Source organism: Polypterus senegalus, chromosome 4, assembly GCF_016835505.1.
Source record: "Polypterus senegalus isolate Bchr_013 chromosome 4, ASM1683550v1, whole genome shotgun sequence".
Classification (NCBI taxonomy): Eukaryota; Metazoa; Chordata; class Cladistia; order Polypteriformes; family Polypteridae; genus Polypterus; species Polypterus senegalus.
The window spans coordinates 37,489,418-37,517,210 of NC_053157.1; the positions used below are offsets into that span (position 1 = coordinate 37,489,418).

The window sequence follows — 27,793 nt, forward strand, 5'->3', positions numbered from 1 at the left end:
GGGAAACTGGAAAGCCTAATTGAGCATCATTGGAGTGTGTATCCTGTGATGGTCTGGCATCCCTACCAGAGTTGGTTCCTGCCTTGCATTGAAAGCTGCCAGGATGTGCCATGCACAGCTTGATCTTTAAATATTAAAGCTTAGATAAGGGAAAAGTGACTTTAGGGGACAAAAATAATTGCATTTAATGTTATCAGAGTTCATTTAGTACGGGTGGTTTTCTCGCTTAGATAAAGAGAGTCCCATCAAGCCAATATGACCATGACAGTAAAAACCACCAAAGTTCAGTCCTAATGATATTTAAAAGACAGGGTTATCAGGGAAACACACCCCTGATTTTGGAACTGAATCAAAGTGAACACAAATTGATTAAATTTCATCTTATGGGATGTCACATTCAACATGTGTTATTATAAACAAATGAATCTTCCAACTGTGTAGAAAAGCCTTTGAATGTCTAACACAATTGCATTCACTAATAAAAAAGTTAAATACTTTTTAAAACCTTCAGTATTAGGAAAAAAAAAACTTCTCACATAAATATTAAAAAAATGCAAACCCTTTCTACCGAGTTCTGGGTCACAGCAGAAGATATGTGCATACTCACTGAGGAAAGACTGGCTCACATTTACTGATTAACTTAAAAGTCTCCACAAAGAGATCCAAGCATAAGGCTGTGGAGGAGTGCGGCAGCAGCAATAACCGCTGTGCTACTGTGCCTTCCTGTCTACAAATCTATTAAACAGAATTCACTTTATTGTAGGGTTAAAGAAATAAAGCATGGCGTACCTGTTACTGTGCAGCTGAGCTGGACATCAGCTTTTTCGAAGACCGTTTGTGACCTCAGAGTGGCAATAAACTGAGGTGATGAGCACTGCTTCCCGTTTGCCAGCATCACTTAGTGTAAAAAAGGTGACTGTCTGAAATGAAATTTTATGAATAAACAGTTAATATCCAGATATACGGTATATATCACTTACTATTTGTGCTGCCCATCTAAGACAGGCTGAAATCTAAATAATCAACGGAGACCTCAGTGTTAACGTTTGCAGTACACCATACAATGTGTATGGCTCTGTTATATGGCATTTGACATGGGATTCATAAAAGCAGTGGTAATGCTGGGGATGCGCCATCTACTAGAATGACAAATGCAATGCATTTAATTACTACTGACGTTTGTGTTTCGCTATCTTGTGGAGTGACCGAGACAGACACACAGGTACTTATTCATTTATTAAGGTGAGCATTTCATTGTCTTGTCTTGTTTTATTGTGTTTAAACTGTACATTTTTCTGGTGAACTGGAGGTGTTATTTTTGCCACATATCAGGAGTAGGTCTTTTGATTTTTTGATATTTTGAGTTTTTTTTTATATTATCTTTCATGTTGGTTTGTTATTTGGATTTGACCAATGTAGTATAAATCATTCAATAGGCATACCTGAGTAAAAATAGAGATACCTCTCTGGAAAGTGACTCAACTAAAAGTAAAATTTACCCATGAGCAAACTACCCAAATGGACATTTTAAATGATCTGATATTAGGCGTACTTAGGAATCAAAAGTACAAGTAAATGTAAGGTGTCTGTCTGTTCATATGTAGTCAAACAAGTTCTTACAACTTCAACTAATTTGCGAGTGAGTCATATTAAAAACACTAAAGCATTAGCCAAGTAACTGCAGATCTTTCCAAAAACATGTTTTTACTCTGTTGCTATGTATTACTGAGTGTAGATTAAATGGCAAAAATGGTAAATTTATCAGTTTTAAAATGAAATCTACAACACAATAAACTCTGAAGGGTCTGAATACTTTCTGAATCCAGGAGGAGGAGGACAGTTTCTTACCTGGATGGGAGGCCAGGACAAAAGGACAGACAGGTTGTCCGGCTGATCAAAAAAATAACTTTGTGCCCGGCCAGACTAATATGTTGCCTGGACGAGCAGAAGCCAGGAGTTTGAAACACTTCTAACCTCCATAATGGCAGGTGGCAGTGGGCCTTGTGTGGCAGCCCAGTCAGGCTGTTGGGAATTGGAGTCCGGAAGTGCAATCCTGTCAGGGCTCCAGGGTGCCAGTAGAGGGCGTTGTTGGGCGAGGACCACCCTACTTTCTATATGGCTATATAAGTGCTTCCAGAAAGACACGATGTGGCACCAGAAGCATTCCTGGGTTCAGCTTAAAAAGAAACCCACCACCTCACAGCACGAGAGTCAGAGTCGGGAGACAGCAGGCAACACTCAAAGGAGGAGTAGAAGAAGAGAAGTTTGTATTAATTCTGATTGGGCTTTTATTGCACATTTGGTGACCTGTTTATAATGAATTACTTTATTTTTAACTGGGATTGTGTGGAGTACTATTGTGTCAGGTTAGGGGCTCAGGGGCAGCCCCATGTGGTCACAACAGATTTGGGGGCACACTATATAGATAATATAAGTTTCTACCTGTAATACTCATACGCACTAAGGTAGCATTTCTACTCTGTTACTATACAATATTGGGTTTGACCCTTCTTTTCTGATTTAGGGTTGTTGCTTGATTTTATTTAAATGGTATTTGTTCAGTCATTCGTGTTCTGTTTAAAGATTTATTTCCATCTTTCTTCTCTTTTTCCATTTAAATATTTTCCTTCTCATATTTTTTTGTCTTTGACTATTCTAATAATGTATTTTATCACTTGTGTAAATGAGAAGGAGGTCAGAGGAATGGTGAGGATGCAAGGAGTAGAGCTGGCGAAGGTGGATGAGTTTAAATACTTGGGATCAACAGTACAGAGTAATGGGGATTGTGGAAGAGAGGTGAAGAAGAGAGTTCAGGCAGGGTGGAATGGGTGGAGAAGAATATCATGAGTAATTTGTGACAGACGGGTATCAGCAAGAGTGAAAGGCAAGGTCTACAGGATGGTAGTGAGACCAGCTATGTTAAATGGGCTGGAGACAGTGGCACGGACCAGAAAGCAGGAGACAGAGCTGGGGGTGGCCGAGTTAAAGATGCTAAGATTTGCACTGGGAATGATGAGGATGGATAGGATTAGAAATGAGTACATCAGAGCTCTAGTTGGATGGTTGGGAGACAAAGACAGAGAGGCGAGATTGCATTGGTTTGGACATGTGCAGAGGAGAGATGCTGGGTATAATGGAAGAAGGATGTAAGGATATGAGCTGCCAGAAAAAAGGAAGGCCTAAGAGAAGGTTTATGGGTGTGGTGAGAGAGGACATGCAGGTGATGGGTGTGACAGAACAAGATGCTGAGGACAGAAAGACATGGAGGAAGATGATCTGCTGTGGTAACCCCTAACAGGAACAGCCGAAAGAAGAAGAAGAAGACTACTACATTAAAAAATACTTATTTTTGAGTTTGGAATTTTCTTCCCATCTTGAGAAATCATAACAAGCAGGATCTGAAAATGTGTCCAGAAGCAGAAGTTCAAGTCAAGTCACTAACTTGTGGTGAAGATTTCCAATTTATTTGGAAATGACATCAGAAACCATACACGCCAAATCAGAAACAGGAAGCCACCGTGTCATTTAGAAGACGCTTTATACTGTCAATAAGACAGGACTGTATTGTTATGTCAGTGAGGGAGGGCAAATGAGGCTAAAAACGGGTCCAATTCCAACCTCAATACAAATTCTGCATCAGTATGCTGCACATTTGTTGTAGGTGTTTTACAGGGCATCAGACATCCGGATTTTAACGTGACAATCCTGAGTTTAAGTTGAAGGTCTCAGCATCTAAACAAATTTCCAGAAAATGGCAGACTTCTCTATTTAGAACCCAACACATTCCACATGTCTAGGGTTTCAATAGCTAGAGGAAATACATTATGGTAAAGTCGTAACCCATGTACATTTTACATAAGGTCACAATCTCCAAATTCTTGAAGTATTTCAAAGTCACAGGAGCATGCCGGTGAAAGTTTGTTTAGAATAAACACCCCTAGTTGTGCCTCTCAGATGCTTCCATGACATTTTGATAACCTCTAGTCAACTCATGTATGGGTTTAATTGAGGAAGAAGAAGAAGAGAAAGGTATTTCAAAGAATGTGTACCTCAATGGCTAGTTAAAAAAAGGATGTGGTGTCATTGCTGTTACGACCTACTGTAGACTTTAGACTCTACTCTAATTTGGTGCTGGTGACTTAACTGAGTCCTGCCCTAATTACCCACCTATTGTTAATAAACCACCTGAGTTGTGGGTGGGGTGTAGATTCTTTGGGTTTTAGGTTAGAGAGAGTGTGTGAGAGGAGAGGATAGAGCAAGGTATGGAGAGTTGGGCCCGGTTAATACTTGACGCGACGAGACACATGCTCCAGCAGACACTCCTGCTACGCAAGCATTTTACTGTTTATATTTGCGCTCGTACTTTACGTAAATCTGGAAGAATCCAGCATGTGGAAGTCCAAGATATTATTGGGTGAGAACAGGTTCGGCTTCGCTGTGTTGTGAATTGCCTGGAACTCCCATTAAATTCCGATGACGCCTTACTGCAATTTCTCTGAAAAGGATGTTTAATGATTAAATCCATCAATCCAGGGATGTGTCCATTCCAGCAAGCATTGAGCACGAGGCAGAAACAATCCCTGGATGGGGCCTCAGCTCATTGCGAGGTAAATACAAGCACTCACATACACTGGCGTCATTCTAGTGTCACCAAATCTGCATATCTTTGGAAGGAAACCGGAGCACACTGTGGAAACCCTGCAGGAAAACATGAAAACGCCAGGCAGGGAATACCAGCGACGTGACTCCCTGTGAGACAACAGTGCTACTGCTACGCCACTGTGTCACCCCCATGTGTGTAATTATTAACAGTATTCATTATTTAAACGAAATGAACAATTTATCTGTAAAATGTAACATGCATACTTTAATGCATTTCATCATGAAAGTGATATCAAGTATAAATCTAAGGATTCTAAATGTGCAGAGAGTTGGAATATCATACATTTAATGTGCTCAATGTGGCGATCCACTTCTGTCAGGTCCGGAGGAAGCCCCGGAAGCTCATAGCGATTAAAAACTGGGATGACGTTTACAACGGTCTGCTTTAATGATAAAGTAAACTGCAAGGTTAAAGTGGACATTTCGAGATTAAAGGCAAAATGTCCACTTTAATCACAAAATACACCTTTTCACCATGTCCTTATTTTTTTTTCTCTGTGGCTCAAATACAGCGCTGTGCCTTATGTTGCAAAAAAGAAAAAGATGGCACAAAAGATGGTATGTGATTCTTTTAAAATGTATTGTGTGATTACGATCGGGAATAGGCAACGCTTGAATATAAAAGAACCACAAATGCATTTCTATGTCGGCATGTTGCTTCACCACATCGAACCATTCATCAAACATCGAAACACACACATTGATCTCGTAGGATCTGCAAAGCGGCTTTCTGTCACATGTAGATAGTAACCAGAGACTCTGATGTCACATTCCAACTTTTAGCACACTGCGCCCCCCGACTTTTTACTGGTACTGCAACTCGCACACGCTTTGCGTTAATTTCTGAGGACGTGCACAGAGGACATATCAAATGAACGCTGGGAATGTGTGGCAGCCATGATGTGTGCGCGTATGCGTTCTGAGCGTGAAGTATAAATGAGCCCTTTAGGGTTGAATTGCCTGGCTTTGCGTTTTTGCTTCTTATTGTTTATTAAAGAAATGTAATTGTAAGCTAGCCATCTAAGCTTGATAAATGTGGATAGTATGTATCTAGCTGTGTAAACTTTGTGAAGCTAGACTGCTAAGTTAGTGTCGTCCTCCTGTCTTTTTTGTTTTGTGTAACTTTCGCCATATTTTGTGAGTTGATTTTTTATTTGTTTTTTTCCTTTTTGACAATAAATGGATCCTGCTTTTATTCGGTTGGTTTAGTTTTTTTCTGTGTTTTGTCTCCCTCTCTCTCACTTGCGTGTGGCCTATTTATATACCCCTAGGCTTTTTGGTAGTCCGCAGCAATTGCACATCAACAAATTGACAAAATGAGATAACAGATTATAATGAAATCCTGTCATTGATAACAGCAGGTAGTGATGTGAAAGCACAAACTGAAAATGAAACATCAGCAAAAATTGTGTCCATGAACCAAAAACATTAAGACTACTGTGATCCAATGTGTAGTAAATATTGTTTTGTTGAAGAGTTTGACAGCACCACCTTTCTTATCCCACAACCTGGAAACCATTCCTGTCCAGGTCTCTATCTGTGGGGAGCTTCTGCATTCCCTCTGTGTTTGTGCTGCTTGTCTCCATAGGTATTCCCAGAGACACACACAACACACATTCCCACACACCAAAGGTATGCATGTTACATTAATTGAAACTTTTAACTGGCTCCCTGTATTGAGATTGTCATGAACTAGGAGTCATAAAAGCACTTCCAAAAATGTCCAAAGGAGGGGAAATCCCCTCAAAAACCCTGGCTAGATACTAAAAAGGCCTTGTAGAATCTTTATAAAATAAAACATTTATTCTTCACAAAACTACTCTGTAATAATGACACTCTGAAGAGCACAAAAGTCATACAATCCCTTTTAAAGGCATTTCCAAAAGCAAATTCCCAATACAGAATCAAAAGAGCAGAGCAGAAGGTTCAAAATTCCAATAATATCAAGAAAAACGTGAAGCACAGCACCTCCAGAGTGCATACACATTCAACCGCTAGGAACTTTGGGAGACCCTCCAGGTTTATAGGGTGGAAGGCAGTTCTTGGTGGTGACTGGCAGGTGGCACCACCTCTTGAAGGACCGCACACAAAACACATGGAACATAACACAGGTTTAAACACAGATACATAGAATACTGCAAATCATAAGCAAATGAAATAGTAACACATACAAATAAATCAAAAATGTGCTACAAAGACACAAAACTAGCATCTGAACCATAGCAAGGGATGTGACCGAGACAGTGTGGTGCATGAACTAATTCAAAAGAGCATGTTCATTGAACAAGCTCATTTTTCCAAGAACGGTGAACTTAACGCAACGTATTTGCAAGTGAACAACTTGAACGTGAGCGAGTTCAGTTTTATGCGATATTCTGGATCCAGTTTAGGTCCACATTAAACGTTTTGCCTTACCCTGTTATGTAGGGGTGGAGCCGAATCGGAATACGGTATTCAGATAAGCACAAACAGTGGATTTTTACGAATACTTATTTCGTATGAATATTTTGCCATTTATTTGTATTCAAAAAAATAACATAAAATCAGCTAGGCACTGTCTGTGTCTGCCTGCTTGTGCTTAAGCTGCACTCTCTCAGCTGACATGAACACTCCTCTTTCGCTTTTAGGAAAACGTTGTACTTCGTGACACCACTTTATATTTTTCCCCATTGGACATGCAATATGTGACACGAATTTTGACCGGCAGCGTAATACGTTAGTTCACCTGCACGCTGGTTTCACAGACGCTATTTGTGTCACATGGTTGGAAATAGAGTGGTAATTTATACTGTATGTATACTTACATCTATTTAATTTCTTTTTTGACCAGGAGGATATTAGCATATGTGGTTATGAGTGTTTGTTGCTGGGTATAACTCAATAAAGTGTATTTAAATAAAAAAGTCTTCATAATTATTGTATTTTATTCAGGAACACTCTAATAGCCTAATATAAGGCATGCAAAATTGAAAAAGGTAAACTCATTGGTCATTTATTCTCATTTCTTTAAAAATACAAAATGAACTGAACAAGAACTAGTTCAAAATTGAAATGGTGAATTTATTTCTTTTAATTGAACTTTGAGCGAGTTCTTGTGAGGTGTGAACTTGCACAACACTGGACCGATATGAGTGTTAGCACATCCTGCCTTGTCCGTGATGCTGACCAGAGAGGTTCATATGTTATGGAATAAGCCTCTGAAAATATGGATGGATTTACAGCCCAGGCATAAATGAGTTGTAAGGAAGTGCTGGGAAGTAAATTTCAAACACAAAATTTAAATTGCATTCCCATCTTGAATTTGCAGGCCACACAGGCATTGAATAATTAATGTGTTTCGGGATGTCTGTGTGGGACCAACATTGCATTTGTAGGGCTTTTGTGAGCGATAAGAGGTGTTTCAGACCCTCAAACCCCAGACACAATTGCACCACACCAGTTCAAAATAAACTTATTTAACAAAGTACCTTCGTAGAGACTTTATCCAAATCAACACATTTGCAATTCTTTCTCTCCTTTTCCTTTCCTTTCTTTCCTTTTTCTCACTCATTCCTTTACTCCTCCACACAAGGGTTGTCCTCTTCCTGCCAGTTCCGACTCCCTAAGTGAAGTGAGGCGGCTCCCTTTACACCGGATGCAGGAGAACTTTGGGTGTCACAACATTACAAGGAGGAAGCACTTGTGGGTGAAGCGAAAGACCCCAACTTGGGGCTCTCGGCAGCTCCCTCTGATGGCACTCACAACACCTCACAGGGCTGTTCAATTGGACTGCAACACCCAGGTTGCCCCACTGGAATGTGCATGGGTAACGGGTGATCCAACCAAGGGAGTCTGCCATCTAGCGTCTCGTGGGAGCATATAGCCCTGATAAGGGGTCTCCCCGAGCCCTTTCACTATATGGGCCAGGCAAGGGTCAATCCATTCCATTCAGTCCATTACATCACCTTATAGCAAAATGTGTCAGCATTGCTTTTATTTTATTTACTTTGTGAGACAGACATCATTCATTTTTTTTCTGACAGACATTTTTATTCAGACTTCTGGTGGATTATTAGGGGATTTAGATGCCAGAGAATTTCTGTAAGCTGACATTGTCTCAGGGAATCCTTTTACACTGCCTGTCGCCCCTTACAAAAATAGGTCAGGCTGTTCCCCGGAATCTCTGTCTTAGATCATCTTCCCTTTTGAAAGTGTGGATCATCCTCCGCTAAACATAAAACTTAGTGGGGGGTTTTGTGTACAAAGCAGATCTGTAACACAGCATACACACACCACATCTAAAGGAAAAGATGAATACTGTATGTAACATGGGTCTCAAGGAAGTGAGACTTCCACTTGGTGACAACAAAAGAAGTGGGGCATAATACCCTTTTAAATTTGGAACATCGTTTACTGAAAAATGATTTAATTTGCAAATGCTTTCAACTAATGGAACTTACAATTTTAGGATATACTACAACTATTTAAATATGATTTTTTTTTCAACTGGTGGACAGTAGAGTTAAGTGACTTGATAAAGCCAATGTCACATTACGTAACTTATAGTTGGATGGTATGTGATGCTTTGCAACTCTTACTGATCTCATCGCCATACCACGTTAATTTACATGACTGAAAATAGCTGGGAATGTCAAATTTGGCCAGTGCGTGCCAACCTTCCAGCGCGGTCATGCCCGCTCCTTTATCTGGCAGCCAACAGCATGCTGCCTGATGGAGCTGCTGCTGTAAAAAAGGTTAACAGGTATGGCGAGTTCAGCCACAGTCTTTACCCTATTTTCTCTTTTTCCATTCTGTTGTGTTCTGCAAAACATGAGATATCAGACAGACGAGCTTCTCTTCTGTTTGTGAGGTCCAAAACACCCACATTGCTTATTCGTTGGCGCTGCATTAAATGTATTGTACTTCAGGATGAGCATTCTTTAGCTGTCAGCTCTCATGCACAAAGAGTCCACAGATACAACTAAAGAGAAGATCAAAGTTGGTTGATTTTGTCAAGGCGCATCACAGACTCTTTGGAGTAAGTCATTGGGTATGTCACACTAGGGGGCTAGGGGGGGCATCTGACTCGCTTCGATTATGTAAGTGGAGGCTATGACTGAAAACCACGTAATGTGACATGGCCTTAAGAGTCACACAGGTTATACTTGAGCTGGCAAACTTCGTTTAAGGTTCAGTATCTAACCTACCCACATGTGGACCACACATGTCTTTATTCAATGACATCTGCTCCAGAACTAGTTGTCAGCTTTTGCCCACTGCTATCAGATAAGAAAGAAGAATTCCTGAATCCCATAAATTCATAAGCAGATTAGAAAATGGATGGGAGGAAGGGCAATTTCTTTTCTGTGAGCAGTGGCTTTGAAGTACAATACATCTTTAGGGGTTTAGTTTCAGTCCATGTTGTGCCCATTGCTATCAAGACAGCCTTTATCTACTGCACTTGTAGTCCTAAAACTGGATTTAGCAAATGGATGGATTAATTTCAAATGACCTCACAACATTTTCTTGGGTACTTAATGGAACATTATGGGGCTGTACATTGAATTAAAGAAGCAAGTTTGTTTAAATCAGGAAACTCAGACAAACTTGTTTATAAACTGTTAGCAGAAAATTATAAAAGGAAATGTGTATCATAAAACCGTCTAAACAATGAGTGGGAAGAAAATTTGAATGTATATTTAATTAAACCTGCATTGGGCTGGCGCCGTGCCCGTGGTTTGTTTCCTGCCTTGCGCCCTGTGTTGGCTGGGATTGGCTCCAGCAGACCGCCGTGATCCTGTAGTTAAAGGATATAGATGGTTGGATAATGGATGGAAGGATGGATATTTAATTAAACCAGCTGCCTCGAGTTCAATCAAGCGGGTTTCAAAATGGATCAAGAGATGGCTGTTCTTCTTATAGTTTATTTCAATAACTTTGTCTGCATTCTGAGGACCATAAATCCTTAAAATTAAGTCCTTACTTCTTTGAATTGGTTACAGATGTGTTGAGACATGAGATAAATGGCCATTCCTCAGGTACAGGCTTTTTGCTGATGACATTGTATTGTGTAGCACCAGAAAGGAGGAAGTCAAGAGGAAGTTGAAGAATGGAGAAGGGCTTTGGAAGTTAGGGGACTGAAGAGAAATAGGAAGAAGATGGAGTAAAGCAGGAGGAGACACAGTTAAAGAAGTTAGGATTTGCACTGGGTGTGACATGGTTGAACAGGATTAGAAATGAGTACATTAGAGGGGCAGCTCAGGTTGGACGGTTGGGAGACAAAGTCAGAGAGGCGCGATTGTGTTGGTTTGGACATGTGCAGAGGAGAGATGCTGAGTATATTGGGAGAAGGATGCTAAAGATAGAGCTGCCAGGTAAGAGGAAAAGAAGAAGGCCTAAGAGGAGGTTTATGGATGTGGTGAGAGAGGACATGCAGGTGATGGGTGTAACAGAGCAAGATGCAGAAGACAAGATGATATGGAAGAAGATGATCCGCTGTGGTGACCCCTAATGGGAGCAGCCGAAAGAAGAAGAATGATGATCCTTCAGCAAGAGATATTGTGTGGAGTGAATACGTTTAATTATCTTGGATCAGTGGTAGTTCAAGATGGAGAACTAGATAACCCATAGAATGCAATGTGGATGTAACAATTGGAAGAAGGTATCAGGAGTATTGCGTGATTGAAGAATTAAGGCGAAGGTTAATGGTAAGGTTTTTAAGACAGTGGTAAGACCAGCAATGATGTATGGAGCTGAGATCCGGGAAGTAAAGGGATCGCAGGAGAAGAAGTTAGAGATGGCAGAAACGAGAATGTTGAGATGGATGTGTGGAGTTACAAAAAAAAGGACACAATAAGAAATGAGACAATCTGAGGTACAACAAAAGTGGGAGAGATGGCAAAGAAAGTATGGGAAAGTAGGTAGAGGTAGAATGGACATGTGATGAGGGGAGAAAATGAATATGTGGGCAAAAGAGTAATGGAAATGAATATGGAAAAGAAAGTGAGGGATGACAAAGCAAAGCGAAGGTCTGAAGGAAAAGAGTCTGACATGGGAGAAGGTGTGGATTGAGCTGTGTGGAGAAGGTCAATCATACACATTGACCCCACATAGAAGTAGGAAAAGATGAAGAGGAAGAATGTTGCATTAGTGTTTTTAAAAAGAAAAGATGCTAAAATAAATATTAAATGAATGTAAGCACGTGTTTTTTAAAAATGGTCCTATTCTCTAATTTGCTGTCAGGCAATGTGGCTTTCTGGTTAAGGCATGGGCCTTTAAACCACAGGGCTGCCAATTCACTTCCACCATGGACTGACTTGTATGACTTTGGATAAGACAGTTATGCCTCCACAATGAGTGATGACAGCAGATTTTTCTGAAAAAGGACCAGAAGATTAAGTCAATAGTTACAAAAAGTTAATTAAACAAAGATCAAAATCCATCTATCAAGCCAAAGTCAAGTCAAAAGGTTTAAAGTCAAAAATTGTTAAATAGAAATCCACTCATTTCATAGTCTGGCTGACTTAATCTGACCTTTCACTTAAAAAGGGGATGTGTGATAAGACCAAATACATGGGAAAAACCCAGGCCTCCACGAGGAGAATGTGACAAACTCCACACAGACGGAGACCAGTGTTTGCACCTAGAACATTGGGTCTGTAAGGCAAAGGTGCAAACCACTGCGTCCGCACCCACACCTAATCTATCTTTTCAAAACTGTCAGAAGTATTTATGAGTTTGATATGGCAGAATTGTTACAGGTAAACAATGTATTGTGCACTTTGAGGTCACGTGAAAAAATGAAGGGGAAGTACGTTTAGAACAGCAAAGAGGAACACTACTACACAGATAGGTTCATGGGAATTTGGAGGAAACTACTGACTCATGTGGTTAAATTGGGGACCCTGAAGCCTTTTTAAAAACATCTACATGTTTGGAGTTCTTAATTAGTAGATAACCTGTAAAGCTTAATTGGTGAGATGGTGTCACATCAATAGTCATCCTGTCCCGTCTCCTTATCACCCAACCATTCATCTCTCTCGCTATCAAACACCATGGCCTCTCTTCTTCCTGCTAGTACGCTTTCACCGCTGCTCTCCTTTTGTCAGGATCCCCTATAAGTTTAATTTGTTTGAGTTCCTTTCAGATAATTTCTCACATTTTGTTTATTTAAGTATTTTTTTTTTATTCATTAAGGACACTGAGTTGATGATGTCTATCTATGCTCAACACTTATTCTCCAGTAGTGTTTTCCAGTTCCATTGTGCCATTGCACATACATCAGTTGAGGATGCATCAGACATCATATTAAGACCAATGGAAGACAATAAATACTGTCTCTATTAAAAATAATAAAAGCCTCACAACAAAATGAATTTAAAAATGAGGTTTTGATAAGGATTTCAGATGGATTAATTCATTCAAATGCTTTTGCCAATTTCTGTTTTTTTTCCTTTTTATGACAACTTATCTCAGCGAAATGGTTTTTGATTAGAATTTTGTAACCTTTGCCACCCAGCAACAAAATTATCATTAATGATTTGCTCTTTTCAAAGGAAGACACTGTTTCTGGTCACCCTGTGTAACTCCAGATTTAGGGTTCTTCTGTTTTGGGCAGACCAAAGGCTGTTTTGTCAATTAAAAAAATTACTTTAGTTTTGTGGAGGATGGCCAGGGCCCTTGCCCGGCTGGGATGCCTCCATGCTGGAATGGACTGGGGGAGCAAGCGTGGCCAGAATGTTATCCCACCCGGAATGCTAGATGGCATTAGTGCCTCAGACTCCTGCAGGGCTTCATGGGAATGGGAGTTGGTGCTGCCCTGTTGGGCTCCGTGGGCACGGCCAGGGAGTGCTGCAGCTGAGATAGGCGGTGCTGAGCCCTGGAGAGCAGCTCTTCCGCCACACCTGGAAGTAGGTCAATGAGCACCTGGAGCACGTCTGGGTGACCTATATTAGGGGTCAGCAAGCAGTATTCCAGGAGCCAGAGTCAGGAGGAGGAGAATTACAACGACGACAATGAGGAGGAGGAGGAGGATGATGACGACAAGGAGGAGGAGGAAGAGGACGAGGACAATGAAACATTGCTGGAGAGAAGTGGATTAGAAAATAAATAAATAAATAAATAAAGAGAGGAAGAGAAAAGACTAAACATTGTGTGTGCTTTGTGGTGTGCAAAAGAGAGGAAAGTATAAACCAACGTGTGCTTTTGGATACTTGTGTCCTTAGCATCTGTTTGTGTCGGGTTAGCTCTGTTATAGCGCCCTCTATTGCCACAGTATATTTTGTTTTGATAGGTAAATGCTGCTAAGATTATTACAACAATTGAAAAAAAATTCCATTCAGAAAGACACTACATGGAAAAACCCACAGGGACTGAAATAGAATAAGCAAAATCCCAACAAATCTTCTTCTTCTTTCGCCTGCTCCTGTTAGGGGTCGTCACAGAGGATCATCTCTTTTCATATCTTCCTGTCCTCTGCATCTTTGCCTGTCACACCCACCACCTGCATGTCTTCTCTTACCACATCCATAGTGACCAGAATTGGAGTCCAAACTGTGAGGAAGCAGGTTTTTCCTCAGTAAATATATTTTTCAATGTTTGGATTCTTCTGATCACGTATATTACAGTGAATGATTTTGAGAAACGGGGAATTTAAAATGATTGACTTAGACTGTTCCAGCTAAAAAATACAATTTGGTCTACTGGATCTTCAAAATTAAATGAGTGGCCCCCTTGTTTTCTCTTATGAATTGCTTTGTATTTTTCAAAAACCTCATGGGCTGTCATTTCCTAACATAATAAGCGCTTTTAACAATTTCAGTTTATTTTTTTCTAATGACAGCTTATCTCAGTGATATGGTTTTTGATTAGAATTTTGTAATCGTTGCCACACAGAAACAAAATTATCATTAATGATTTGCTCTTTCCAAGGAAAGATGCTGTTCCTGGTCGCACTCTTTAACTCCAGAGTTAAGGTAATTTGGATTTGGAAAGATCCCTCAGCCCACGGTCCTGATTCTTCTTCTGTCAGAATGGGAGCAGAGATGGCCCTTTTTTTGGGAGGGTGGATAGCAAGTTGAAGCTGCTGTTAGAGACCTGATCTCTCAGGCAGTTTTGGGACTACCGCCCTTAAATGTTCTCCTTTCACCCCAATCATCTATTATTAAGGGTACATTGTGGAAAACGTGCCTTTTAGATAATCCAACATGCTTAACAGACTAAATGGTTTTCTTCAGTATTATCTGCTTCCTCTTAACACCTGTAACAGATTTTTTAAATAGAAAAGGCATCCCTTTAAGAGAAGGAGAGAAAGGGGAGTGCTTTATAAGAGTGGAGTGAGAGATTGTTTAGGGGGGTAACAGAGGAGAAGCTTCGAGTTTACGGAACAAATATTTTGTTGGGAGTGTTAGGAGAGCAAAAAAAGTCCAGTTCAAAGTTCTTCATAAACATACTTTATATAATACTAGCTGTCACCCACGGCTCCGCCTGCATAGCAGTGAAACAGGACAGTGAGGACGGCTCTGCCCGGCTCCCGACTCCTGATGTCACACCCACCCCTCTCCAGGCCTGCAGCATCTGTTGAACAAATATATCGCTCCTGCAAGCAAACTATGATTCTTAGCGCGATGAGAGAAATCACAAAATTAACCGGAATGTTCAAGTAAATTATTGGAAAAAAACGATCTAAATCCGTTAAGTAGTTCTCTTGTTCGCTAGCTAAATGGGGGTAAGGAATGCCTTGAGACTGGCGCATGAGAAAGGAGTGAAACACCCTCCCCTCACCTCAGCCCGCTGTGTGTGTCTCGGATTTGCGCAAATAAATGGGTATCACAAGCGAACTATGATACATAGCACGATGAGAAAGTCGCAAAATCAACCAGAATGTTCAAGTAAATTGTAAAAAATTGTAAAAAAATCCAATCTAAATCCATTAAGTAGTACAGACAGACAGACATTGGATTTTTATATATAGAGAGATTTATTGTTTTATCAATATGCAAAGGAAGATAGAATATCCAGTGCACTTTGACTTCAATATTGTACCAAGTGCTGTAAAGGCAGTGCAAAGTCTCAGTTGTGTCAGGATTTGGATACAAATGAAGGGCCAGTACAACAGGCTTAAATATTACAGCCTATTTTCAAAAAATGTTCCACATAAACCTGAAATAAAAAGGGACTAAAACCACTTATATCTAAATGTGTCAGCTGATTATTATATTCAGACTGTTAAGTTTTGATTTTTTATCAGACACTTTATTTGTTTTATTAGCCGTTAAAAGAGGGTGCCCTCCTAATGTCTCACTATGTCTGTAATAACAGGGCCACGGCATGGCAAACAATATGTGTATTTTGAACAACAACACAGAAAAGAGGCACACAAAGCAGAACTCTGATTACTAAAGAAAAGCCCCACTGTTGCTCTGGCTCTGCCTTTACAGCAGGTGTTCTGTCTCACTGGTGGGATGGCCCACCCACTCAACCACTTCAAAGATACTCCTCCACAATTTCCACCAATCTTTTTCTCATAATGATGGTCTATCTTCTTCCTATCCATGAGCCATCATCCCAAAATCTACTTCCTGTGCAATTGTTTTAATTCTAGGTGCTGTAGTAGTAGGGTGTTGTACCATGTTAGCCATTATGGATGCAACGCCTATTGCCAATATATGCCAATATGCGAATTCATCTTGAAGAAGGGTCCTTGCATATTGCTATCTTCTTAGTTAGCCAATAAAGTTGTCATTTTGCTTGACTTCTCATTGCATTCTAGGTGTTGGAAGACTGTTTCTAGCAGGATGGCTGGATCAATTGGCTCTGCAGTGTTCTCTTGGGTGTGTGCAAGCATGTGCAACGTGAAGTTTCCAGTTTAGCAATGGTGTGCGAAATTCAACACGAATATTACCAAGAGAACTCCATGCTGCTGTTTTTTTTTTTCTTTTTGACTGCATGCTAGCTAGAGGTTTTCCCAGTGAAAGCTATGCAGCACAAACAAGTGAAGAAGAAAGAAAAGACCAGTGTAATTTGTTACCTGAAAGGCAGCCACAGTAATTAGGGAAAAAAAGGAGATCAGTCTCCTTTTCATCTCAAAGACATTAAATTCTAAGATCGATCTAGACATTTCATAACTATTATATTTTTTTTCCTCAGTAGTGAGTGGTTGCAAAGCTCTCATTTTATGTTGCTTTTAAATTTACTGTATATAGCTGTATTTTGTCAGAAGATGATGATGTCGGAGGCTATCGCAATGATTTGGTGCTAATCAACACAAACCAGGTGCTAGGTTGATCCTGTCTGAATAAGTTTTTTATGACAAAAAAGTTACATGAACTTCCATAATTAGCAAAATTATTTTCTTGTAATTAATCATGTAATTTATTTAATGAAGTCTGTACACATAATAGATAACTGTGGTATGGCCTCCCTAAATTCTCATGCCAAAACCACCACTTCACTGGTCCTGTCTAAGGTTAGTTTCAGCCTATGACCTTAAACTGGAACATCAGTTTAGAAAATGGATGGATGGATAGATCTACCTATATATACTGTATAAAGGATATATATACTGTAGTTGGAAATCCACAAAGGGAGCAATTTTCCTAACAGGAATCATCATCAGAGAAAAATGATTAGACTTACAGGAACCCAGGGCAATATACAGCAAATAAAGAGGGGAGGACAGGTGGATGTGGTGGGGGTGATTGATGAGGTTGGGTTCGGAGGGTGTTAGTCATAAAAACGTATTTATTATTTGCATGTTCTTCTTTTCAAGCCTGCATATACTGGGCTCATGTCCAAATGTCTGTTAATGGCGTTTTCATTAGATAGCCACATTTCAGCCAGTTCTCTGGCACTTTTAGTGTTAGCCTTGAATTTCACTCATTTAAATGTGTGTCCAGTCGAACTTGCATGTGTGTAAATCAGAGACTGTAGGCCCTATCTTCTGACTGTGTTGCGATGTATCTGCATACGTATAGCAAGTGTTTTTGATATTTGTCCGATGTATATCGCTGGACAGGCATTATATGGCATGTTATAAACAGCATTCCATATCTCTGCTGCTGATTTAATGCTTTTAGCATTAAAGGGAATGTGTGCAGCCTGTTTGTAGGCTTGTGTGCTACTTCCATGGCTGAGCTGGACAGGATACGTGTCATACCTTCTGATGCAAAAAATCGACTCCAACCTGACCCTCCCATCCCATCTGGCACACACTTCTTTACCATCATAAAGTATATATATATATATATATATATATATATATATATATATATATATATCTCCATCCATCCATCCTCTTCCGCTTATCCGAGGTCGGGTCACGGGGTAGCAGCTTAAGCAAAGAGGCCCAGACTTCCCTCTCCCGGCCACTTCTTCCAGCTCTTCCGGGAGAATCCCAAAGGCGTTCCCAGGCCAGCCGGAGACATAGTCCCTCCAGCGTGTCCTGGGTCTTCCCGGGGCCTCCTCCCGGTTGGACGTGCCGAACACCTCACCAGGGAGGCGTCCAGGAGGCATCCTGATCAGATGCCGAGCCACCTCATCTGACTCCTCTCGATGCGGAGGAGCAGCGGCTCTACTCTGAGCCCCTCCCGGATGACTGAGCTTCTCACCCTATCTTTAAGGGAAAGCCCAGACACCCTGCGGAGGAAACTCATTTCAGCCGCTTGTATTGCGATCTCGTTCTTTGGTCACTACCCATAGCTCATGACCATAGGTGAGGGTAGGAGCGTAGATCGACTGGTAAATTGAGAGCTTTGCCTTACGGCTCAGCTCCTTTTCACCACGACAGACCGATGCAGAGCCGCATCACTGCGGATGCCGCACGATCCGCCTGTCGATCTCACGCTCCATTCTTCCCTCACTCGTGAACAAGACCCGAGATACTTGAACTCCTCCACTTGGGGCAGGATCTCTCCCCAACCCTGAGAGGGCACTCCACCCTTTTCGGCTGAGGACCATGCTCGGATTTGGAGGTGCTGATTCTCATCCCAGCCGCTTCACACTCAGCTGCGAACCGATCCAGAGAGCTGAAGATCACGGCCTGATGAAGCAAACAGGACAACATCATCTGCAAAAGCAGTGACCCAATCCTGAGTCCACCAAACCGACCCCTTCAACACCCTGGCTGCGCTTAGAAATTCTGTCCATAAAAGTTATGAACAGAATCGGTGACAAAGGGCAGCCCTGGCGGAGTCCAACTCTCACTGGAAACGGGCTCGACTTACTGTCGGCAATGCGGACCAAGCTCTGACACCGGTTGTACAGAGACCGAACAGCTCTTATCAGGGGGTCCAGTACCCCATACTCCCGAGCACCCCCACAGGATTCCCGAGGGACACGGTCGAATGCCTTTTCCAAGTCCACAAAACACATGTAGACCGGTCGGGCAAACTCCCATGCACCCTCCAGGACTCTGCTAAGGGTGAAGAGCTGGTCCACTGTTCCGCGACCAGGACGAAAACCACACTGTTCCTCCTGAATCCGAGGTTGACTATCCGACGGACCCTCCTCTCCAGAACCCCGAATAGACTTTTCCAGGGAGGCTGAGGAGTGTGATCCCTCTATAGTTGGAACACACCCTCCGGTCCCCTTTTAAAGAGGGGACCACCACCCCGTCTGCCAATCCAGAGGCACTGTCCCGATGTCCATGCGATGTTGCAGAGACGTGTCAACCAAGACAGTCCTACAACATCCAGAGCCTTAAGGAACTCGGGCGTATCTCATCCCACCCCAGGGCCCTGCCACCAAGGAGTTTTTTGACCACCTCGGTGACTTCAGTCCCAGAGATGGGAGAGCCCACCTCAGAGTCCCCAGGCTCTGCTTCCTCATGGAAGGCATGTTAGTGGGATTGAGGAGGTCTTCAAGTACTCCTCCCACCGACCCCCAACGTCGAAGTGAGGTCAGCAGGCACCATCCCCACCATATACGGTGTTGACACTGCACTGCTTCCCTCCTGAGACGCCGGACGGTGGACCAGAATCTCCTCGAAGCCGTCCAAAGTCGTTCTCCATGGCCTCCAAACTCCTCCCATGCCCGAGTTTTGCCTCAGCAACAACGAAGCAGCGTTCCGCTTGGCCTGCGGTACCTATCAGCTGCCTCCAGAGACCCACAGGACAAAAAGTCCTATAGGACTCCTTCTTCAGCTTGACGGCATCCCTCACGCCGGTGTCCACCAACGGGTTCGGGATTGCCGCCACGACAGGCACCGACCACCTTGCGGCCACAGCTCCGGTCAGCCGCCTCAACAATAGAGGCACGGAACATGGCCCATTGGACTCAATGTCCCCACCTCCCTCGGGGCGTGGTTGAAGTTCTGCGGAGGTGGGAGTTGAAGCTACTTCTGACAGGGGACTCTGCCAGCCGTTCCCAGCAGACCCTCACAACACGTTTGGGCCTACCAGGTCTGACCGGCATCTTCCCCCACCATCGAAGCCAACTCACCACCAGGTGGTGATCAGTTGACAGCTCCGCCCCTCTCTTCACCCGAGTGTCCAAGACATATGGCCGCAAGTCCGACGACACGACCACAAAGTCGATCATCGACCTGAGGCCTAGGGTGTCCTGGTGCCAAGTGCACATATGAACACCCTTATGCTTGAACATGGTGTCCGTTATGGACAATCCATGACGAGCACAGAAGTCCAATAACAAAACACCGCCGGGTTCAGATCGGGGCCATTCCTCCCAATCACGCCCTTCCAGGTCTCACTGTCATTGCCCACGTGAGCATTGAAGTCTCCCAGCAAAACGAGGGAATCCCAGAAGGTATGCCCTCTAGCAACCCTCCAGAGACTCCAAAAAGGGTGGATACTCCAAACTGCTGTTCGGTGCATACGCACAAACAACAGTCAGGACCCTTCCCCACACCCGAAGGCAGAGGGAGGCCACCCTCTCATCCACCGGGGTTATCCCCAATGCACAGGCTCCAGTCGGGGCAATAAGTATGCCCACACCTGCTTGGCGCCTCTCACCGGGGGCAACTCCAGAGTGGTAGAGAGTCCAGCCCCTCTCAAGGAGATTGGTTCCAGAGTCCAAGCTGTGCGTCGAGGTGAGTCCGACTATATCTAGCCGGAACCTCTGACCTCGCGCACTAGCTCAGGCTCCTTCCCTTCAGAGAGGTGACATTCCCGTCCCAAGAGCCAGTTTCTGTAGCCGAGGATCAGACCGCCAAGGTCCCGCCTCGCCACCACCCAACTCACACTGCATCCAACCTCCTTGGCCCCTCCCATAGGTGGTGAGCCCATGGGGAGGAGGACCCACGTTACCTCTTGGGCTGTGCCCGCCAGCCCCATGGGTGCAGGCCCGGCCACCAGGCGCTCGCCATCGAGCACTACCTCCAGGCCTGGCTCCAGAGGGGGCCCCAGTGACCAGCGTCGGGCAAGGGAAAGCGTCGTCCAAGGTTTTTATTTTCATCAGAGGTTTATTGAACCGCTCTTTGTCTCATCCCTCACCTAGGACCAGGTTGCCTTGGGTGGCCCTACCAGGGGCATAAAGCCCCGGACAACATAGCTCCTAGGATCATTGGGACACGCAAACCCCTCTACCACGATAAGGTGACGGTTCAAGGAGGAGTATATATATATATATATAGTGTGCCTCCCGGGAAGCGCTATATGGCAGCCCCCCTGGGTTGCAGTGGTACACCCCTGTTGGGTTCTGTGGGGGCCATCTGGGGGGCTGCAGACCCCTACTTTGGGCTTCCACCACACCTGAGAGTAGTTCAAGATCATGCTGATGGGCTGCCAGACGTGCTCCCAGGTGCAGCATGAAAGGGAACTGTCTCACTTTATTCAAAGAACAAGAGTCAAATAGTAGACATTTGAAGCTTGCCAGAGGAGGAGTGGAGGTGGAAAACAGAGAGAGAGAGAGAGAAGTGCTGTGCTGTTTATTGCTGCTTTGTATTGTGCTGGGGAACAAAATAAAGTTCACTCGCTCATTAACAAAAACACTACTTCCATTTAGCTAAAAAGTTAAAATTTGCAGGATGGTACATCTAGGGCAGTAGGTATCCACTAAAATAAAACATTTCCATACAGCAAAATTTTGGGGTAGAAAAACACCATGATAGCAAGACTAAATACTCCCAAAATTTCAAAAATGCCTTGACAGATTTTATTGAAATTTGGTGACTTTGTGGAAAAAAGAAAATTAGCCTATGTGTTTTTATTTGTTGCTTTATGTCATGGGCAACACGGTGGTGCAGTGGTAGTGCTGCTGCCTCGCCGTAAGGAGACCCGAGTTTGCTTCCTGGGTCCTCCCTGCGTGGTGTTTGCATGTTCTCCCCGTGTCTGCATGGGTTTCCTCCCACAGACCAAAGACATGCAGGTTAGGTGCATTGGCGATCCTAAATTGTCCCTAGTGTGTGCTTGGTGTGTGTGTGTGTGTGCCCTGTGTTGGATTTGTTCCTGCCTTGCACCCTGTGTTGGCTGGGATTGGCTCCAGCAGACCCCCGTGACCCTGTATTAGGATATAGTGGGTTGGATAATGACTGACTGATTGACTGCTTTTTGTCATTAATAATGCTCTAGCGACTGGGTCATTCTAATGCACTGTGTGTACCCTATTTCACCACAGCAGTGACAGCAATCGTAATGAGAAATTGTGTGTGCCAGTCATGCAAATGAAAGCTGTTTGCAGAAGCAACGTGAAAGGAGGAAAGTGTGGCGAAGCTCAAAGAAGACATGTTTAGCAAGTGCTTGACAGGTGCTGACACTTTGAGTATAGTAAATTTTACACAATTGATCCAATAAGAAAGATATTTAATATATTTAATATATTTTACTTCTCTCCTTCATGTTATGTGCAACCTTGTGTAAATGCTGAAGTGGGGACTACAATTCCCATCAGCCAACTCGCAAAGTTTAATAAGCAAAAAAGCAGCATATCAACAAAGGTAACAACAGCTGTGTTTTTTCTTCTCTTCCTCAACCTCTTTGGGATGACGATTTCATTGTCTAGTTGGGCTACAGTATTTATCTTAGAGCAGTATCACTCATCCTTCATGGCCTTGAAGCCAAGTTTTACCTTTTAAAGTTCCTTGATGACCCACAGACAGCATTTGAAAAGCAGGGGATTTCCCTGTCATCAATCAAGCGCAGTTAGAGACGTGAAAAACGGGCAGCACTACTGATCACTTTGGTGGGCTGGAACTGCTTTCGAAAAAGCCAACACTACTATCCACCTTCATATTGTCATTAAATTTTCAATGTCAATCAATGCTCAGCATTAAGCTGTTTTTTAAGTAAAAAAAAGAAAGAAACAAAAAGTAAAAGAAAAAAAAAACATGTCAAATTAACTGATGGAGCCAAGCCATGATTTTTTCTGTTATGTGATAAAAAGAGAACATGGTGATGGTGCTTTTGAGTAAGTTTTGCTTTTTTGTCTTTTTTTTGGTGGTAGACATTTATTCAAATGCACTGTATACTGATTCAGTACTAAATTTTAGCTTTGATGCTAACGGAGAGTCAAGATTTTAAGAAGTGTTAAGCTCTGAATGAATCAACTTTAAATTATCTTTGTAACAGTACCAAAGTTCACTTTAACATGAAGTTCTGCCTAAACTTCATACCAACACCATTTAAGATTCAAGGGTTTTATTCATCACAAATAAAACGATTATACAGGTACAACGTGTAGTGAAATGAAAGAGCAACTCAAGTAGCACAACAATATTAGTCCCTGATAAAGAAAATACAAATATTGCATACAGAAAAGTATTTAGTTACATAGCACTTCTAATACATCTGATTACCCAAAAGCACTATAACTTTACAGGGGAAGCCGGGTAACACAGCTCGTCGTTATATAAGTAGTAGCACGTTTGTGAGAGTGCAGTTTGTGGAGCTTGCTTATTCTCATCATGTCTGGTAGGTTCTACACTGGGTACTCTGGTTTTCACCCTAATACCTAAACATGTGTGTGTTGGGTTTACTAAGAACTCTTAATGAGTTCGGGGTGAGAGAGAGTGTGCGTGAGTGCTGCCCTAGCCAAAGCTCCGTCCAGTTTCTCCCTGGCTAGACATCAGCTCTCCACAAGCATAAACTGTTCAAATGGAGGAAAAAAAAACAGATACATGAATCAATGGTTGCAGAGTTAAATATTGAAATTAAACATGAAGTTGATTATTTACATTACATTACGCTGCATTGGTTTAGATTGTGCTGTGAGTAAATCCTAAATTCCTAAGTAGAAAATGTCCTGGTGTAGAGTCATTAGCAAGCTAAACCTGTTTGTGAAGGCAGCAGATGTGTAGAGGAGGAGTTCCCAGAAGGAAAGAAGAACCGGCTTGTGATGCAATCTGGAGAAGTAAGTGCAATGCTACAATTAGTATAAGGCAAGGGTCTTTCTTTAACTGTTAAACATTTCTCAAAACTTTTCTATTCCATATTTATTTTTATATCTTGATGTTTCATTTATTAAAGTGAAAGGGAATTGAACACTAACATTTTAGGAAGTATTTAGATAGTAATCATTCTTAGTATGTGTAATATTTAACTACTTTTGTTGTTACTATTATTAAGACTACAATCTATATTGTTAGAAGATTGAGTGATCCCCATATAGAAGCACACAAAATGACCAAAATCTGCATATTATTTAAACACCACACACAGCTGAACTCTAAAATAAGGATTGAAATAACTGAAGACATTTTACTAATTTCATTTTAGTAACAAAGAAACAGATAACACCAAATAAAAGGGTAATTCTGAAGCAGGTGTACAAAGAAAGGTTAGCTACCCAGTCTGGTACGTGTATAAAGACAAACACACTGAGCCTTTAGAATAGTGAGTCAAGCAGCCACATACTAACATTAAAGAAATCAAGCTTAAATTTAAACAGCCACAGGAGCCATTGATTGCCCTCTTGCTAATCTATTGATTATTCTTCACATACCTGCTTTTCATCCAAAATGACAGATCCAGCATTGAGTGATCACCCACTTAGATACTTCTGTGCCAGACTGTTGGAATGGCTCTATTTTTAACTTTTCCACTAAGTAACCTGTTAGGTGATATCCTTAACATGTGCAATTCCAGAGCACTTAGCACCACTGGTCTATATTTACTTGAACTAAACAAAAAGTGTTTTGTATGCACATGTTGCTTTGTGAAGTAGTTGAAGTTTAATAGTCACTTATGCTATCTGTTGTAGGAGGCTCTGAACACATTTCATTTGTCTCTAATATTCAAAATGTTGCTGTAGGAAATAATCTAACATGGACCTTAGCAGTCTGTCTCTTCTAATGTTTTACCCAGTCTGTTTCAAACAGGAGAAGAAGCCAATGTATACAGTAGATATAGTGTATATCCATTTTATTCTTACACTTGTCTTTAAAGTCCAAAGTCATGTGGATCTGGTACCAATCAAGACAGAAATGGGTTTAAAGTTAGCAGTCAGTCACAGGTGGCTTGCCAGCCTATGGCAGGGCATGTGTATATAAACCCATGTCTCCTATACCATCAAGGTGCCAAATTGGACAAAATGAGCATCTTTAAGATATCCAGGGACTTAGAGTACCCAGTTTAATAACTGATGCAGATATGGGAACAATGAGCTGTGAGACAGTGCTGCTCACCACTGTGCATCCACGATATACAGGGCAGTATAAGAAATGTAATTTTATATGCAAAGCAATGAGGGAATGATGTCTAAATGTATCCATCTCTAGGATACAGAGAACTGGAGTTTGTATTGACCCAAACAAATACAAAGTAAGGAACAGCTTCGAATGGACTCACCACACAAACCCCCCATTTGCATACTTCTCCTTATACTGTAGTAATTTAGAAGGTTTGGTTAATCTAGAAGCTGAGATAAATCTGTGAAAGGAAAGGGGAGCCCACAGCTATTTCCCACCTTTAGGTTGGAAGGATGGATGGATGCTTAGTTATATACACAGTAGCATGTTTGTGAGAGTGGAGTTTGTGAAGCTTGCTTGTTCCCTCCATGTAGGGTAGGTTCTTGTTTAAGCACACTGTGTGTTTGCTTGGACTTTACATGAATTATTCTGCAATACACTGGTACCAAGTTGGCTGTATATCATCTTTGCACCAAGTGCAGCTGGGAGAGGCACTACTCCCAACATGATCCTGCAGGGTTAGGAAATAAATGGATGGATGGAGTGTGAAGAGACATGCTGCCTCCCTCTTGCCACTTCACATCTCCTCTCAACTTGCCAATACTCCTTTTACTGGTTACGTCTATCTTGACGTGCCTCCAGTCCAGATTCACTGATGTTTTAACTTCAAAGCTGTTTGATTTTGAGGTAGCTCATAGCTCATTAGATTTTCCTGAACAGCCACTGGTTGCAAAGCTTTCACTTTACTTGGAGTTTAAATCTACTCTATACGATTGTATTTTGTCAGATGATGATGTCGGAGCATATCACAATGACTTGGTACCAAGTGAGACAGACCAGGCACCGACATCCTCCTGTTTGATTGTTTTTCTGGGAAGCAAAAGGTGAATGAACTTGCATGACTTGCTACTCATTTGAAAAAGAAGGACAGATATTATTTGTCATGTAAGTTAATGTTTATGTTAGAGAAGTGTGCACACATAATGGATAATTCCGGGATGCCCCCCAGAGTTTTCATGCCAAAACCACCACTGGTCCTGTCTAAGGTTAGATCCAGAATTGTATTCAGTGCGGCCTATGACCTTAAACTGGAAAACAAATTTGGAAAATGGATGGATGGATAGTTATATAAGTGGTAGTGGTTGTGTGAGAGTGGATTTTGTGGTGCTTGCTGTGTCTGGTAGGTTCTTCTTTGGGTACACTGGTTTTCCTCCTGAAACATGAAACTGTGTGTGTTGGTTTGGGTAATGATGGTGCATCACATGAACACCCCTGCAAAGAACTGGTACCATGTCGGCTGTATACCATCTTTGTACCAAGTACTGCTGAGATATGCACCACTCCTAACATGATCCTGCATTGGATAGATTAGATTAGGGTTAGAAATAAAAATGGATGGATGGAGTGAGAAGAGACATGCTGCTTGTCTCTGGCCACCTCACCTCTCTCTCAACTTGCTAATCTTCCTTTGGCAGGTTATCCATCTGTCAACCTGCCTCCAGTCCAGTCTCGTTGACATTTTACTTGAAGTAGCACCTTAGAGCCCCTCAGAAGGGCATGTTAAGTAGGCTGAGTAGACGTCCCTTTTTTTTCTTGACAGTTTTCATTTAATGCCTCCTCTTATTGGATTGCATCCCGGAATTAAACAATGTATATTATTTTTCTCATTCTTTAATCAGTCAAAACTCCAAGGGAGACCAGATACTGACCTCCCAGCTATTCGAATTAATGTGCTTTATTACAAGGTGCTCAAAACTCTAATGGGGGCCAAGCCCAACTCCACACCTCCCAACTATTCATTTTAATGTGCGGTTTTAAAAGGCACACAAAACTGAAACTCATCTCTTTGATCTAAACTGTGTCTCTACATCTACCATGGTCACCAGAATAACTATAGTTGTGTTCCATTTTGGAGCAATGAAAATTTGGTAAGCCTAATGTAAAGCCATAATAACCTTGAGAGTTCAGGAGCCACTAGAAGCTACTGTTGTCACCAGATCAAAGTCCTTGAATGAATTGTCTTCCTTCCAATGAACTGAATAAAAGAACATAAGATTATGTTTAACTGAATAATTGTTTTCTTTAAATAATATTTCATTTTATTAAACAGCACCTGAAATGCTGCTAATTTGGTGCACATCCAAAACATATGGCCCAGTAAGTCTGGAACTTGATTGCAGCGTTTGCAGGTTGGATCTTGCCCTGGAAACATTTTGGACAATTTTAAATGAGAGAGATGCACTCGATATAAAATTGTATGCTTTGCGCATATGGAGCTCGAGTAAATTCTGTGCATTGCTACCTTCCACTCCTTTTCTGAGATGTTGAGTGAGAGATCCTTTTCCCATTGTTCTCTGGGATCTTTGAAAGGGAGGGACTTTAAAATGTTTTTATACTGTATATTATAGAAATGATGTCTGAGTCCTCAAGACTGATCAATATTTCTTCCTGTATAGAGGTAGGTAGGAGGTGAGGGAAATTGGGTAGGTTTTGTTTAACAAAGTTTATAATTTGAAGGTAGTGAAAGAAATGTGTTGCTGGAAAGTTAAATTTGGAGTGTAATTGATTATAGGA

At 42.0% G+C, this 27,793-nt stretch overlaps 1 protein-coding gene across 2 annotated transcripts in view; it reads right to left on the minus strand.

Moving 5' to 3' along the window:
* alpk2 (alpha-kinase 2) overlaps positions 1-24,592 on the minus strand; it is a 79,670-nt gene extending 55,078 nt beyond the window's left edge. For both annotated transcript variants that reach the window (XM_039750476.1, XM_039750477.1), the window contains exons 1-2: positions 24,535-24,592; positions 790-920 (exon numbers count right to left, since the gene is read on the minus strand). In XM_039750476.1, coding sequence (XP_039606410.1) covers positions 790-895 — 106 coding nt within the window. In that variant the 5' untranslated portion in view covers positions 896-920; positions 24,535-24,592. The remainder of the gene's footprint in view (positions 1-789; positions 921-24,534) is intronic.
* Between the last annotated feature and the right edge of the window lie 3,201 nt (positions 24,593-27,793).